The 13,061-nt window shown below is 30.9% G+C and overlaps 1 protein-coding gene across 1 annotated transcript in view; it reads left to right on the top strand.

Annotated features, from left to right (window-relative positions):
- LOC126874356 (midasin) overlaps positions 1 to 13,061 on the top strand; it is a 137,616-nt gene that overhangs the window by 123,813 nt on the left and 742 nt on the right. The window contains exons 20-25 of the mRNA XM_050636281.1: positions 1,254 to 1,663; positions 4,509 to 5,713; positions 5,875 to 10,088; positions 10,254 to 11,506; positions 11,666 to 12,022; positions 12,214 to 13,003. Coding sequence (XP_050492238.1) covers positions 1,254 to 1,663; positions 4,509 to 5,713; positions 5,875 to 10,088; positions 10,254 to 11,506; positions 11,666 to 12,022; positions 12,214 to 13,003 — 8,229 coding nt within the window. The remainder of the gene's footprint in view (positions 1 to 1,253; positions 1,664 to 4,508; positions 5,714 to 5,874; positions 10,089 to 10,253; positions 11,507 to 11,665; positions 12,023 to 12,213; positions 13,004 to 13,061) is intronic.

The following is a 13,061-nucleotide window of genomic DNA, read 5'->3' on the forward strand; positions in this document are numbered from 1 at the left end:
TGATCCACTTGTCATAATTATGTGCGAATTTTAGAAAACTATACTTATAACTAACGTTCTATGGAATCGATTGGATACAAATCTAAATTACATTGTTATATTTGCAACGGTTTATTTTAGTGTTTACTGTATATACTGATATACTTGACTAATGCATTTGCTATTTGAATATCATTAACGTCTTCCTAACTATTATTTATTATATATTAATATCTATATATAATATATAATATATAATATATAAAAACTAGTAATGATAAAATGAGATAAATATAATATACAATACTTGTATAAAACCTATATATTAATATGCCTTGTAATTAAAATGCAATTTTATATTTAATTCATAACAAATTAATTCTAGTATGGACTCTTCAGTAAGGCTCACCTAACAGACCTATACCTTAGACACAATGAGAGAAGAGAGAAAGTGAGTGTTTCGTCCAAGATCTGCTAGTATCAAATTAATTATAAATATTTATAATAAATATTTGTATATAAAATATTAATGTAATTAATATGAATCTTTTAGATAGAGGAATGGCCAAGTGACGAGATAGACGATTATAAACACCAGTTCTGCGATAACACGTGTATCGATTTTCGAAAATCAATTTAATCTGGCTATAATGTACGAAACTATGGCAATTACGTAGAACGAAATCGTTGCAGTTTTATTTCACTGTAGCTTTGCCATAAAACTAAATTTCAGTATTAAATAACTAAACCGGACTGTTAAACCAAAAATAATTTTGTCATTAAAGTATCGACTTTCGAAAATCAATTTAATCTGGCTATAATGTACGAAACTATGGCAATTACGTAGAACGAAATCGTTGCAGTTTTATTTCACTGTAGCTTTGCCATAAAACTAAATTTCAGTATTAAATAACTAAACCGGACTGTTAAACTAAAAATAATTTTGTCATTAAAGTATCGACTTTCGAAAATCAAATTAATCCGGCTATAATGTACGAAACTATGGCGATTACGTAGAAACGAAATCGTTGCAATTTTATTTGACTGTGGTATTGCTATTAAAACGTGTACGTCTTCTAAAAAAGAGACACGAGTGTCTGCGAATACTCTTGAGCGATAGCGTATGTATAATTGTAAACGAGTTTCAATTTAACAAAAGAATATGAAAGATAGCTGGCGTTATCATTCATTTTATCTTAGACAAAATCAAAAAGCGTGAAAATCAATATCGCAGACGTAGTATATATAACATTTCTTCCTTGCTCCATTTTCAGCGGCGATCCGCGGGAAATTGATTTCCAAGATTTTTTCCACCAACCTCCCATCACAGACACAATGGGGTTCTTCGAACACATTTTACTCGATTTTTACGGACGGTCGTCTCTGGATGACCTGCAAATACGACGACTCTGGAGTTGGGATATTTTTTCAGAAAGTAAACTCCATAAGTTGGCAAAGATAAATGAGCATCTTTACGAGCAAGTTGAAAATATGGGATTTTTATTCAGGAAGAAATCTGCTCTAGAAATCCCATTGAATCTCGTCGAACCTCCGACGTCCTCCAATAATTTGCTTATCGCGTTGTACTTTCGATTGATAACTTTGCATTGCCAAACGGAGAAACATTCTGAGAAATGCGATTATGTGATGTACTTGGGGGAATATTCGGCTGCTGTTTGCTCAGGTGAAGCGAGATATTTATTCAAAACTTATTGGGATTGCTTTTTCCATATTGCAAAAGATTAACGTTGTATTGTTGTTTATGTGCCTATGTATACTATTTGTTGCTATGAGACTCAAAGCCTGGTACGAGCTTTGTTCGTACAAGTACAAGTTCGTACAGTAGAATTTCGTTTGCTTTTTAACACGTTACTTGTATGCAAACGTATCGCAATTATATTTTGTGTATTCCAATGTAATTTTTGTAACTTGTATATCGAGTCTTACTTATTGCTATATTGCGATATATTTGTACTTTGAATAACTTTTAATTATGATACGTATGTGGAATATACAGGGTGGTTGGTAACTGGTGGTACAAGCGGAAAGGGGGTGATTCTACGCGAAAAAAGAAGTCGAAAATGTAGAATAAAAATTTTTCGTTTGAGGCTTTGTTTTCGAGAAAATCGACTTTGAATTTTCGCTCGGTACGCGTCCACTTTATCGCGTCTCGTTATAACGGATCTCACTGTAGATCGTTGTCTCGATGAAAAATTAAAAAGAAATTTTTATTCTATATTTTCGACTTCTTTTTTCGCGTAGAATCACCCCCTTTCCGCTTGTACCACCAGTTACCAACCACCCTGTATAATATATATCATAATACATAACATAACTGTACTTTACCTTTAATGTAAATTGGCAAATTTTGAGAAAAAGATTATAAAAGAAATGTAAGAATGATATTTACAAAATTCAAAACGGAACATATTATGAAATAAGGGGAGAATAAATTAATGCCAATTGTATTTCAATATTTGTTGAAAATCACACTAATAATACTTATTCAAAATCGTTACGAAAAATGGAAAAATCAGTTCGCTTTTATAAACACAGTACTTACAAATAAGAAGAATCATGGTTTGGTCATAGTTTGATATAGAACACGTAGAGCATAAAGCATAAATACTGTATTCTGAATTATACAGGGTGGTTGGTAACTGGTGGTACAAGCGGAAAGGGGGTGATTCTACGCGAAAAAAGAAGTCGAAAGTGTAGAATAAAAATTTTTCGTTTGAGGCTTTGTTTTCGAGAAAATCGACTTTGAATTTTCGCTCGGTACGCGTCCACTTTATCGCGTCTCGTTATAACGGATCTCACTGTAGATCGTTGTCTCGATGAAAAATTTAAAAAAAAATTTTATTCTATATTTTCGACTTCTTTTTTCGCGTAGAATCACCCCCTTTGTACCACCAGTTACCAACCACCGTGTATATATATATTGTGTGTGCGTGTATGTGTTTCTATTAGCAGTATAAATATAATATTGTAATATAGTATAATACCTAATATTGCAGTATATCTCAGTATCGCAATATTTTTGCTAGTCTGTGGTTTCTTTGAAACTACTGATGTTGCAGCTGGATCTACTCTTCCAGACATAATGTCTTTAGCTTTAGACTTCCTTTTATGAAATTTGTCAGCTCTCATGCTTGTTTCTCGATGCTTCTTATCTTTGATATTTCTGGCCATTCTCTATCTTGTAATATGCTTGGCCCAATTTCTTTATGACACACTTGCTTAATACGTGGTTTCTGTCTTCTGTTGCTTCTGTATCGCGTTCTCCACATGGCAGATTTCCTCCTATTATGTACCTTGTGCTTCTGTTATTGTTGTGTAGCTACTAGTTTTCCTGACACTCTTGGCTCTGCCATTATCCACTTAGTTAGTCGATAAAGGCTTTCGGAATATTTCCATATTTCTAATATTTATTATATAATATGTACTGTAATATAAGTTATTGCGATACCGTTACATTCATTTGAAAGAAATTGAATCATCAAGAAATCATTTGAATTCATTTGAAGAAAGAGATCTATAGTAGAATTTAGAGGAAGAAATATATTTATATTATATATAAATATAATATAAATATTTTTAAATTTATTTATATTATACTTGTTAAAATATTATATTTATTAAAAAATGTTAATATATTTGTATTATATATATTATATATAAATATAATATAAATATATAAATTTAATATTTTGTATATAAAATATTATTATATTATAATATTATTTAATATTATATTATATTTATATTATAATATAATATAATCATGATATTATTATATATATTTAATATCATTATAATGTTATTAATGTAATAATATTATATATTTATATATAATATAAATATATAAATATATTTTATATATAAAATTTCTTATAAAGAGATACATTTAATTCCCTTCAATTCACATTATAATATTATTAATATAATAATATTATATATTTATATATAATATAAATATATAAATATTATATTTTATATGTAATATCTCTTATAAAGAGATACATTTAATTCCCTTCAATTCACATTATAATATTATTAATAGTAATATTATATATTTATATATAATATAAATATATAAATTTAATATTTTGTATATAAAATATTATTATATTATAATATTATTTAATATTATATTATATTTATATTATAATATAATATAATCATAATATTATTATATATATTTAATATCATTATAATATTATTAATATAATAATATTATATATTTATATATAATATAAATATATAAATATATTTTATATATAAAATTTCTTATAAAGAGATACATTTAATTCCCTTCAATTCACATTATAATATTATTAATATAATAATAATATTATATATTTATATATAATATAAATATATAAATATTATATTTTATATATAACATCCCTTATAAAGAGATACATTTAATTCCCTTGAATTCACTTATAAAAAAATATATTTAAATCATCCTATACACATAAGTTTTCTATAATCCATTTTATTAAACATTTCTTATCTCTTCATAGGAGAAATATCAACTACGTTGAAGAACGAGCCACTAATATCGAAATTCGTAGAAATTTGTGAACATTCCGGAAAGATCATCGAAACGATACTTCAGAACGAAAACTTATCGTTAAACGACAAGGACTACGTAGAATTGCGAGATGGTTTGAAATGGTACGAAAGATTTCATGACATGGGAAAGATGAAATTGATCAATAAATTACAAGGAACGTTCTTCGATCCGCGTGAAATCTCCTCGTCCCTGAAAGTCCATTATAAATGGCTGATGAAATTTATCAGGAAACTATTTACGCTGATCGATGCAAAATTATGTGATTCAAAAACGCAAAAAGACCTGTCAGACTTTTCGAAGAAATATCTAGACTCGTTGATCGACGTAGATAAATTTGGGAAAGTTCGGAAGAAAGTCCGGCAGGTTTTGTGCATTCCATCGCCTCATTTTTCCGAAAGTTCGATGACTTTCCATGAAAAATTACGATGCGTATCGAGAAAGCTCGAAATCACCGAAGAAGATTTGATCGATTCGTTGAAAACGAAATTAAAAATCGTCACGATTGGATCCTCTGAAAATCTGGCCTTCAGAAATAGGTTCGCTGAAATTTGTGTCGAAAATTTCCGAAATAATCGAGAGAATGCAAATATAATTAATGATATAGGAGAAATTGAAGAAATGACCAAAAATATTGTAGAAGTTAAAGAAATCAACGAGAGTGATGTTAGAACGAATCAAAATTTCGAGGAAGCTAAAATATGGCCAATTTACGAATTTTTCTTTTTATTTTTCGCGTATCGTTTCCAGAGGAAATTTTGCGACGAATTTGCGCAAGATATTGAAGAGGAAATACGTCGAAGTTTTGAAAAGAATTTGAACGAGAGCAATGAAATTTCTGAGAATCTTACGGACTTGGAAGAATCGAGAAATTTTGTTGAGACAGCTTGCGGAGGATTTGGGAGAATTTACGAGGAAAGCGTGTTTAGAAAATTCGAGCAAGTTCCAACGATACCGACGCGTTTGATCAGTTTGATGAAGGCTCTGAATGCTAATGAGATGCTAACTAAACGAAGGATCTCTTTGTTCCCTGAGTTGCTCTGCTCTGTCGAGGAATTTGCGGAAAGGTCTTTCGCTGTTAAAAATTCGAATATTCTTTTACATTGGTATGATAACGAAGAAGATATGACGGAAGACGATTTTAATATTTCACAGGTATTTTTCTTTTTATTTAATTATTTGGTAATTCTTTCATATCTTATAATCGTTTAAATGTATATATTTTAACTCTTAAATTGAAATTAAATTGTAATTAATCTACGTAATTAATCTATTTTTAAGTTTCTAATCTACTATTTTCATTACACAACTTTCAGACAAACTTCGTCAACAAATCAGCCCTCTGCAACCTAATCTTTGAACTATTTCTAAATTCAAAATCTGGAAGCAAAAGGGAATTAATCAATTTTGGAAATTACAAGAACCAAAAGAAACTTCTGCAAACGATACAGACGCTGTTATGGAAAAATTCTTTGGTTTTAAACTCGGATGAATTCAACATGTCCAACAACGACTCTATCCTATTACGATTTCTCATAAATTATTACCTGTCTGTCATGGAAAAAGTCATGGAAGAACAAAATGATTTTGAAAATAGGCCCTTTAAACCAACTTATACACTAACTTCACTGCAAAAAATCAAAAAAGAATTAGAAAATGGAAACAATGTCATTACAACAGGAATTGGATGGTTGACCTTAGGCTATCTACAAATATTTCTCTTCGGTGATCTAGGATCCATTGATCCAGTTCAGAAAATTGCCTTGAAATCAAAATACATACGAAAAAATATTTCTGAACTGGAACATTTAATATGCATTGAAAATTTACAATGTATTATCCTTGGAACCTCTATGTCGAAAGCCCAAAAAGTATCAAGAATCAATCATTTGAAAATATCATCCAACAAAGCAAAAAACTTTGAAAACTTTCAGGCAGTGAGACCTACGTCAAAGTTCCAAAATTTGAGAGAAGAGATAGAGAATTTTTCTAGCAATATAGGTTCGTTTGAATCGATAATGAAACAAAAATACCAATTGATTGACATTGTTAAACAACTTAAAAAAGGGGAATTGCAAGATTCCCATAGAGAAAAGTTGCATGAAGCTATAATCTGGAAGAAATCTCTGGAAAGATTCTCTCATAGATTGGAAAAATATTTCCTGGTTGGCTTTCCTGACTTTGTTTCCCCAATGATGTCTGCAATTTTCAGTTTACATCATGGTATATCAATTTTAATTCATGAACTCTCGAACATGCAATTTCAAAACGCAAATAGTGACATCTGTTATAACTTGCTGCGTTTTCCTGTAGTTGGCCTGTGTCAAGAGAATTACATAAACTTAGTGAAGCTGTGCTCTTCAGAAAAACTAGTGTTCATTCTAACAAAACAGTCAAAATCAAAGGCTATCCAGAGAGACAGGTTTACAATGGCTAAAATTGCATTGAAGGAGCTTGAAAATTTGTCTCTGGTTAAAAATAATATAGAATCCCTGTGGGAGGAACTAAATAAAATATTTTTCAAAATAAGAATCTTGTGGAAGGAGCAAGAGAAGCAAAGGGAAGAAGAGATGAAAGAAAAAGAAAGTTTGTTTAAAACAAAGTCTGAGAAAGAAGAAGAGGAGTTGGATTTTAAAAATATGTTCCCAGGCCATCAACAGGAATTCCTAGAGCTAGCAGAAATAATCCCAGGTTTTCAACAGGACCTTTCAGAACTCCAAAAATTTCCAGAAAATATCTCCACTGATAAGGAATCCTTTACTGAATTGATATCTACGAAGGATGCTAGAATAATTCAAGAAATCCACTGGAATATCTTGAAAAGTTTTTCTGATGATAGAAATTTAAAAGCTCTTTCAATGAATATTTCTCCAAGGTCTAAAAATAATTTAGGAACTTCTGAATCTAATGTAGAACCAAATTTCATTGAACCTCTGATACAAAGATTTGAAATGCTAGGATCCTCTGTGAAAACTTGGTCTGAAAATTTGTCCTCTCAATTAGTATGCTGCTTAAACGTATTAATCTCACAAAAATCCAATTTTGATAATAGAAGTAGTGATCGAGAAGTCTATGACTTCTATAAAGACCCTAATATTCCAGAAATTGAGCAGTGTCAACCACTTTTTGACAGACTTTGTGAAAGAGTCAATGGATTTCTAAAAGAATGGCCTGAAAATCCCATTTTAAATTCGATCAAACTAATAATTGACAGACTTCTCAGTTTCTCCATCGATTCTTCCTTATCTAGATTTTTGGTTGGAGTGGAATTATTGCTAACAAAGATGAAGCAGTGGGAAGAAAATGCTCGTTTCGATGTTAGTTTAGCAGAATTTATCGTATCTTTTGGTGAAAAGATTCTTTGTTGGCGGAAACTTGAGATTTCAAGGTGGAGGGACTCGTTGGATGTACTTGAAGATGATTTGAAAACTGGAGCTTCAAAGTGGTGGTTTTTTTTGTTCAATTTAATAGATCAGTACCTTACAGATGATACTGAGAATGTTGTACAGTTAGAAGAAACTGAGAAATTAGAAGATGCAACTAAATCTAATAATGTTTCAAAAGAAAAGGTGATTGAAAGTTTAGAACGTTTCTTGATAGAATCGTCCTTGATTGAGTTTGAAACAAGACTTCAATTAATTTACCTTTTTTATCAACATATTAATCATCTCCAAGAAACAAAAAAACAGAAAGAATTATTAGCTATTTTCTGGAATATTTATTTATATTACAGCCAATTTCTTAATGATGTTCAAAATAAGATAAAAGTTTTAAAAGAACCTATAGCTAAGAAATTGAAAGATACCATCAAGATTACAAGATGGAATGATATAAGTTATTGGTCTGTGAAAAACACTGCTGAAAAAACACGTAGAACATTACACAAATTTGTCAGAGAGTTCCAAAAAGGTTTACGACTAAATGTTGCATCCTATTTGACCTTGAAGACAAAAGCAGAGACAGAGGAAACAGGTTCCAGAAGAGAACTCCAACCATCTGATTTCTTAATCAATTTGGAGTCAAGAAAACTAAAAAAGATTGAGAAACTAACTCACAAAACTCGTCAGTTCTGTGAAAATATTATTGAAAGAAACAATTATTCTCAAATTCGGAAGGATATTGAAACTTTCATAGGAGAGAGTCTCGAAGAAAGCAAAAGACTGAGAAATTTGGAAGTTGATAAAACCTTGACAAAAGGCAAGCAACAAGCTCAGTTAAAAAGCATGCTTCAACAAAAGAAGTTAGCACTGACAAATTATTTCAAAGCATTAAATCGACTTGGAATTTCATATAGAATTGGTATTTTGACTTGGAAAAATAGAAAAAATGAAATTACAAATTTCACATCTATGCCTCTAGATCTGCAAGAAATACAATGTTTTGAATTCAAAAACAAAAGTGTAAATGTAGATAAAGGATTACTTGAACAATGGTCTGATTGTAACAAGTATTATTATGAATCTTTAATTAAATTGAATTTCCTTGATGGTATATTAAGTTCTGGAAAAAGTAAACTAGATATCCAAAATGCTGAACGTTGTCGCGGCCTTTCAGTTCACCTTGTATTGTTAGCTCATCGCCAAAAAGAAACGATTGCAAATTTCTTCAAACGATTTCTTCCATTTAGAATCCAAGTGTCAAACCTTGCATTAATGGTAGAAGGCATGGTAGAAAAGACTTCAAATGAAAATGACATGCAAGAAAATATTTCCAAAATCGTAGAATTTGAAAAACTTGATATTCCCGCACAGAGAAACTTACAGATCATCATAAACAATTTCCAGGAATTATTAGAAGTATTACAAATGTCTATGAAACAAATTGTAATTTTCTTGGAGAGTTGTCCAATGGAATCTCTCGCAGAGGAAAACCTTCTTGATCTAAATGAAACTGCGGTTCCTATTTTAAAAGAGGCTAATATTTCGAAAACTTCAATTGCGTCTATGAAACATAGCTTAAATTTAATAAAAAATATGGCAAATAAATTAAATTCGTGGATCACAACTTCAAGAAAGATTGTGAAATCAAGTCAAGTCTTCTTGTTTCATCAAAAGCATGTTGACTTTCTGCAAACAAGTTATGAAGAGATCAATGAAATCAAAAGAAAATTAATTGATCTTAGGTGTACTTTTACGCTCGATCATCCACTCAGTAAAAATTTAGATTTCTTAGTTCAAAAGATTGAAAAAAGTATTGAATTATTCAAATCAACATTTACTTCGGCGATAAAACAATCTTTTGAATCTGAAAATTTAGAAGAATATGAAGCTAAATTAGATAAATTGATTACACAAATTCTGCTTGTCATTCAAAAGAAACTTCAAGATAGTCAAAAGTCTATTGAAGAAACAACTGATCCTGAGAAAGAATCTACAGATGATTTTGAAGAGGATCTAATGACAAAAGGATTAATAGAACCATTAAAGAAAATTGTTCCAGATTTACGGTTGAACACTATATCACAAATACTTGGAGAATTATTACAAATTATTTATGAATGTGATGTCAATTCTGCAAATAATTGCATAAGGTAAGTTTTATCATCACACTTGTGGACCTTCCACATTTTTATAAGGTAAAAGTAAATAATAAAATAATTTTAAAATTGAGGATCTTTATTTTATTATCTCAATGTAGAATTTTATGCAGTTTTTAACATCTAAAAATAGTTTAATGATTTGTATTATTTTTCTAGATCATTTCTGCAACATCTACCTCTTCTAGAACAATATACTTTGTTTCTTCACTATTATCTTCACGAACAAGTCGCATCTTTCCGCCTAACTTGCAAATTCCTCTATCTTCAATTAAACGTCTTTCTGGATTTAGCAACAAATGGATTTTGTCAACCAGAAAACATGGATGCACCTGAAGATAATCAGGAAGATGATGGTACAGCCGAGGGAGGAATGGGATTGGCTGAAGGCGAAGGTCAAAAAGATGTTTCAGAGAGGATTGAAACGGAGGATCAGTTGGAAGAAACTAGAGGCACAAATGAAGAAGAAAAGGACAATGAAAAAAAGGATACAAAGGAAGAAGAAAAGGGTATAGAGATGTCAGAAAATTTCGAAGGCCACATGCAAGATCTTGAACAACGTGAAGAAGAGGAAAATAATAAAGAAGACGATGATCTCGACAAAGAAATGGGCGAAACTGATGAAACTGCGGAGAAACTTGATGAAGAAATTTGGAAAGATGAAGAGGAAGAAGAAGACAATGAAAATGAAGATAAAGAAAATGAGAAAGAAGAAAGAGGAACTGGTGAAAAGACTGGACAAGAAGAATTAAGTGCAAAAGACACTGATGAAAACAAGAATGAAGATGGAAATGCAGAAAAAGAACCTAATGGTGAAAGGAAAGAAGAACAAAAAAAAGAGATTAACGAATTTGAAGAGCCTGAAGTAAACGAGGATCAGGTTGATCCTTATCATGGAAAAAATCAACCAGAAATAGAACCAGAACCTTTCGAACTTCCAGAAGATATTAATTTGGATGAAGAAATGAAAGAGGATAATCCTGAGGGCGAGGAAGAAGATCCTTTTGATATTGATCAGATGAAGGAATCTAAAATTCCAGAAGAGAAAGAAGATGAAGAATCTGAAAATAGAAATGGTTCCGAAGAGGACAATCAGCAGGATTCTAGTGATGGAGAAAATGAAGAAGAAGAAGAAGATCCAAATGCAGATGCTAATAAAAAGAGGGATGAGAATGTTATAAATCCTGAAGAGGATAAAGGAGATGATACAGAAGAACAGAACATAGAGGAAAATCAAACAGAGGAAGATAAGGCACCACCTAGTTTTGACACGGGAAGCAAAGAAGTTGATGCTTCGCAAGAAATTGAATCAAGGAAAGATGGCTCTAGAGATGCGGTACAAAGTCAATCAAATGATGAACAAATGGAAATAGATCCTACAGAAAATAGTACAGATGATAAAAAAGATAAAGGTAATCTTGCTACATGTTCTAAAACTTTAAAGTAATTATTATAAGTAACTATTTTTAGTTTACATAAAATATTTGTAAAAACTTTAAAAGATTTAAAGTTTGCAACTGTTTAAATCTTATACACAATATATTCTTAAATTATGTTTTTCTATTTTGAAGGAACCGGTCAATCACAAACAGAAGAACGTGAAGGACATTCTGGATCTAAGCAAGAACAGAATGTTCCTGCCTCCGGCGAGGAGAAATCTCCCAAACCTGTTTCAAAACGAAAAAGACCAGGTGAAAGCGATGAAAATCGTAGTTTGCTTGATGATGATACCAAATCTTCAGTAAAGAAATTAAAAACCACTACAATGCAGCAAGATCTAGATAGTCAAGAAGAAAAAGAGAAAAATGAAGGTGGTGGTGAGAGTGAAACTTATGAGCATATTAAGAATACAGAGAAATTTGATGATTACGTTTTTGATGCTGCAACTGAAGAACAAATTAAAAAACAAGCGTCGAATTTAGAAGAAGGTAAATTTCTTCCCAAGCTTATTTATTTTTGAAAAAATTTAATTATTTACTTACTGTCTAATATTTCCCTAATTTTTAGAAGGTAATTTTATTTTACTATAAAAAATCAAAAATTGATATTACTTAATGTAACAATAAGTTAAAGATAATATTCTGTATATAGTCTAAACTAATTACCTAATTACATTTAGATGAAAAGGATCAGATGGAAGATAAATTGGAAGACGATGACATTGAGATGCATAGAGATCTGGAATCGAAAGATCAAGAAGAAGAAATAAAGAAAGAACAGCCTCAGAAAGTATCAGAAAGGAAGAAAGACAAATCCACAAATGTCAAGGGTGAAAAATCAGATGATGTGGAACAAATTGAAATAGGAGGTGAAGTTGAAGGTGAAACAGTGGCAACAAGTCGTGTTTTACGAGGAAACGAATCCACTATTCACACAAAATTGCCAGAATCAGAATCCTATGATCTTTCTACAGATGATATTGTACAAAGAAGGACTGAAATCGAAAATATGTTAGGTCAGTGGTCTCAAGGACCATCTTCGATAGAAGCAGCGAATGCTTGGAGTTCAATAAGTGCCCTAACAGAATCAGCTGCTAGGGAATTATCAGAAAAATTGCGATTGGTATTAGAACCTACACTAACCTCCCGGTTAAAAGGCGACTATAGAACTGGCAAGCGTATAAACATGAGAAAAGTAATTCCCTATATCGCCAGCGAATTTCGAAAAGACAAAATTTGGTTGAGACGCACAAAACCATCAAAAAGAGATTATCAAATAGTATTAGCTATCGATGATTCTAGTAGTATGGCTGATAATCATTCAAAGGAATTAGCGTTTGAATCCCTTTCGTTGATTGGGAAAGCTATGACATATTTGGAGGTTGGCCAACTTGCTGTTATCAATTTCGGGGAACGAGTGAATATCCTTCATCCCTTCGGGGAAAACTTTACAGAGGAAAGTGGTGCTAGGTAAGTGTAATAAGAAATTAAATAAATGTATTATTATTTAAAGTTAAACATCCTTCTA

The sequence above is a fragment of the Bombus huntii genome, chromosome 16, assembly GCF_024542735.1.
Source record: "Bombus huntii isolate Logan2020A chromosome 16, iyBomHunt1.1, whole genome shotgun sequence".
Taxonomy (NCBI): Eukaryota; Metazoa; Arthropoda; class Insecta; order Hymenoptera; family Apidae; genus Bombus; species Bombus huntii.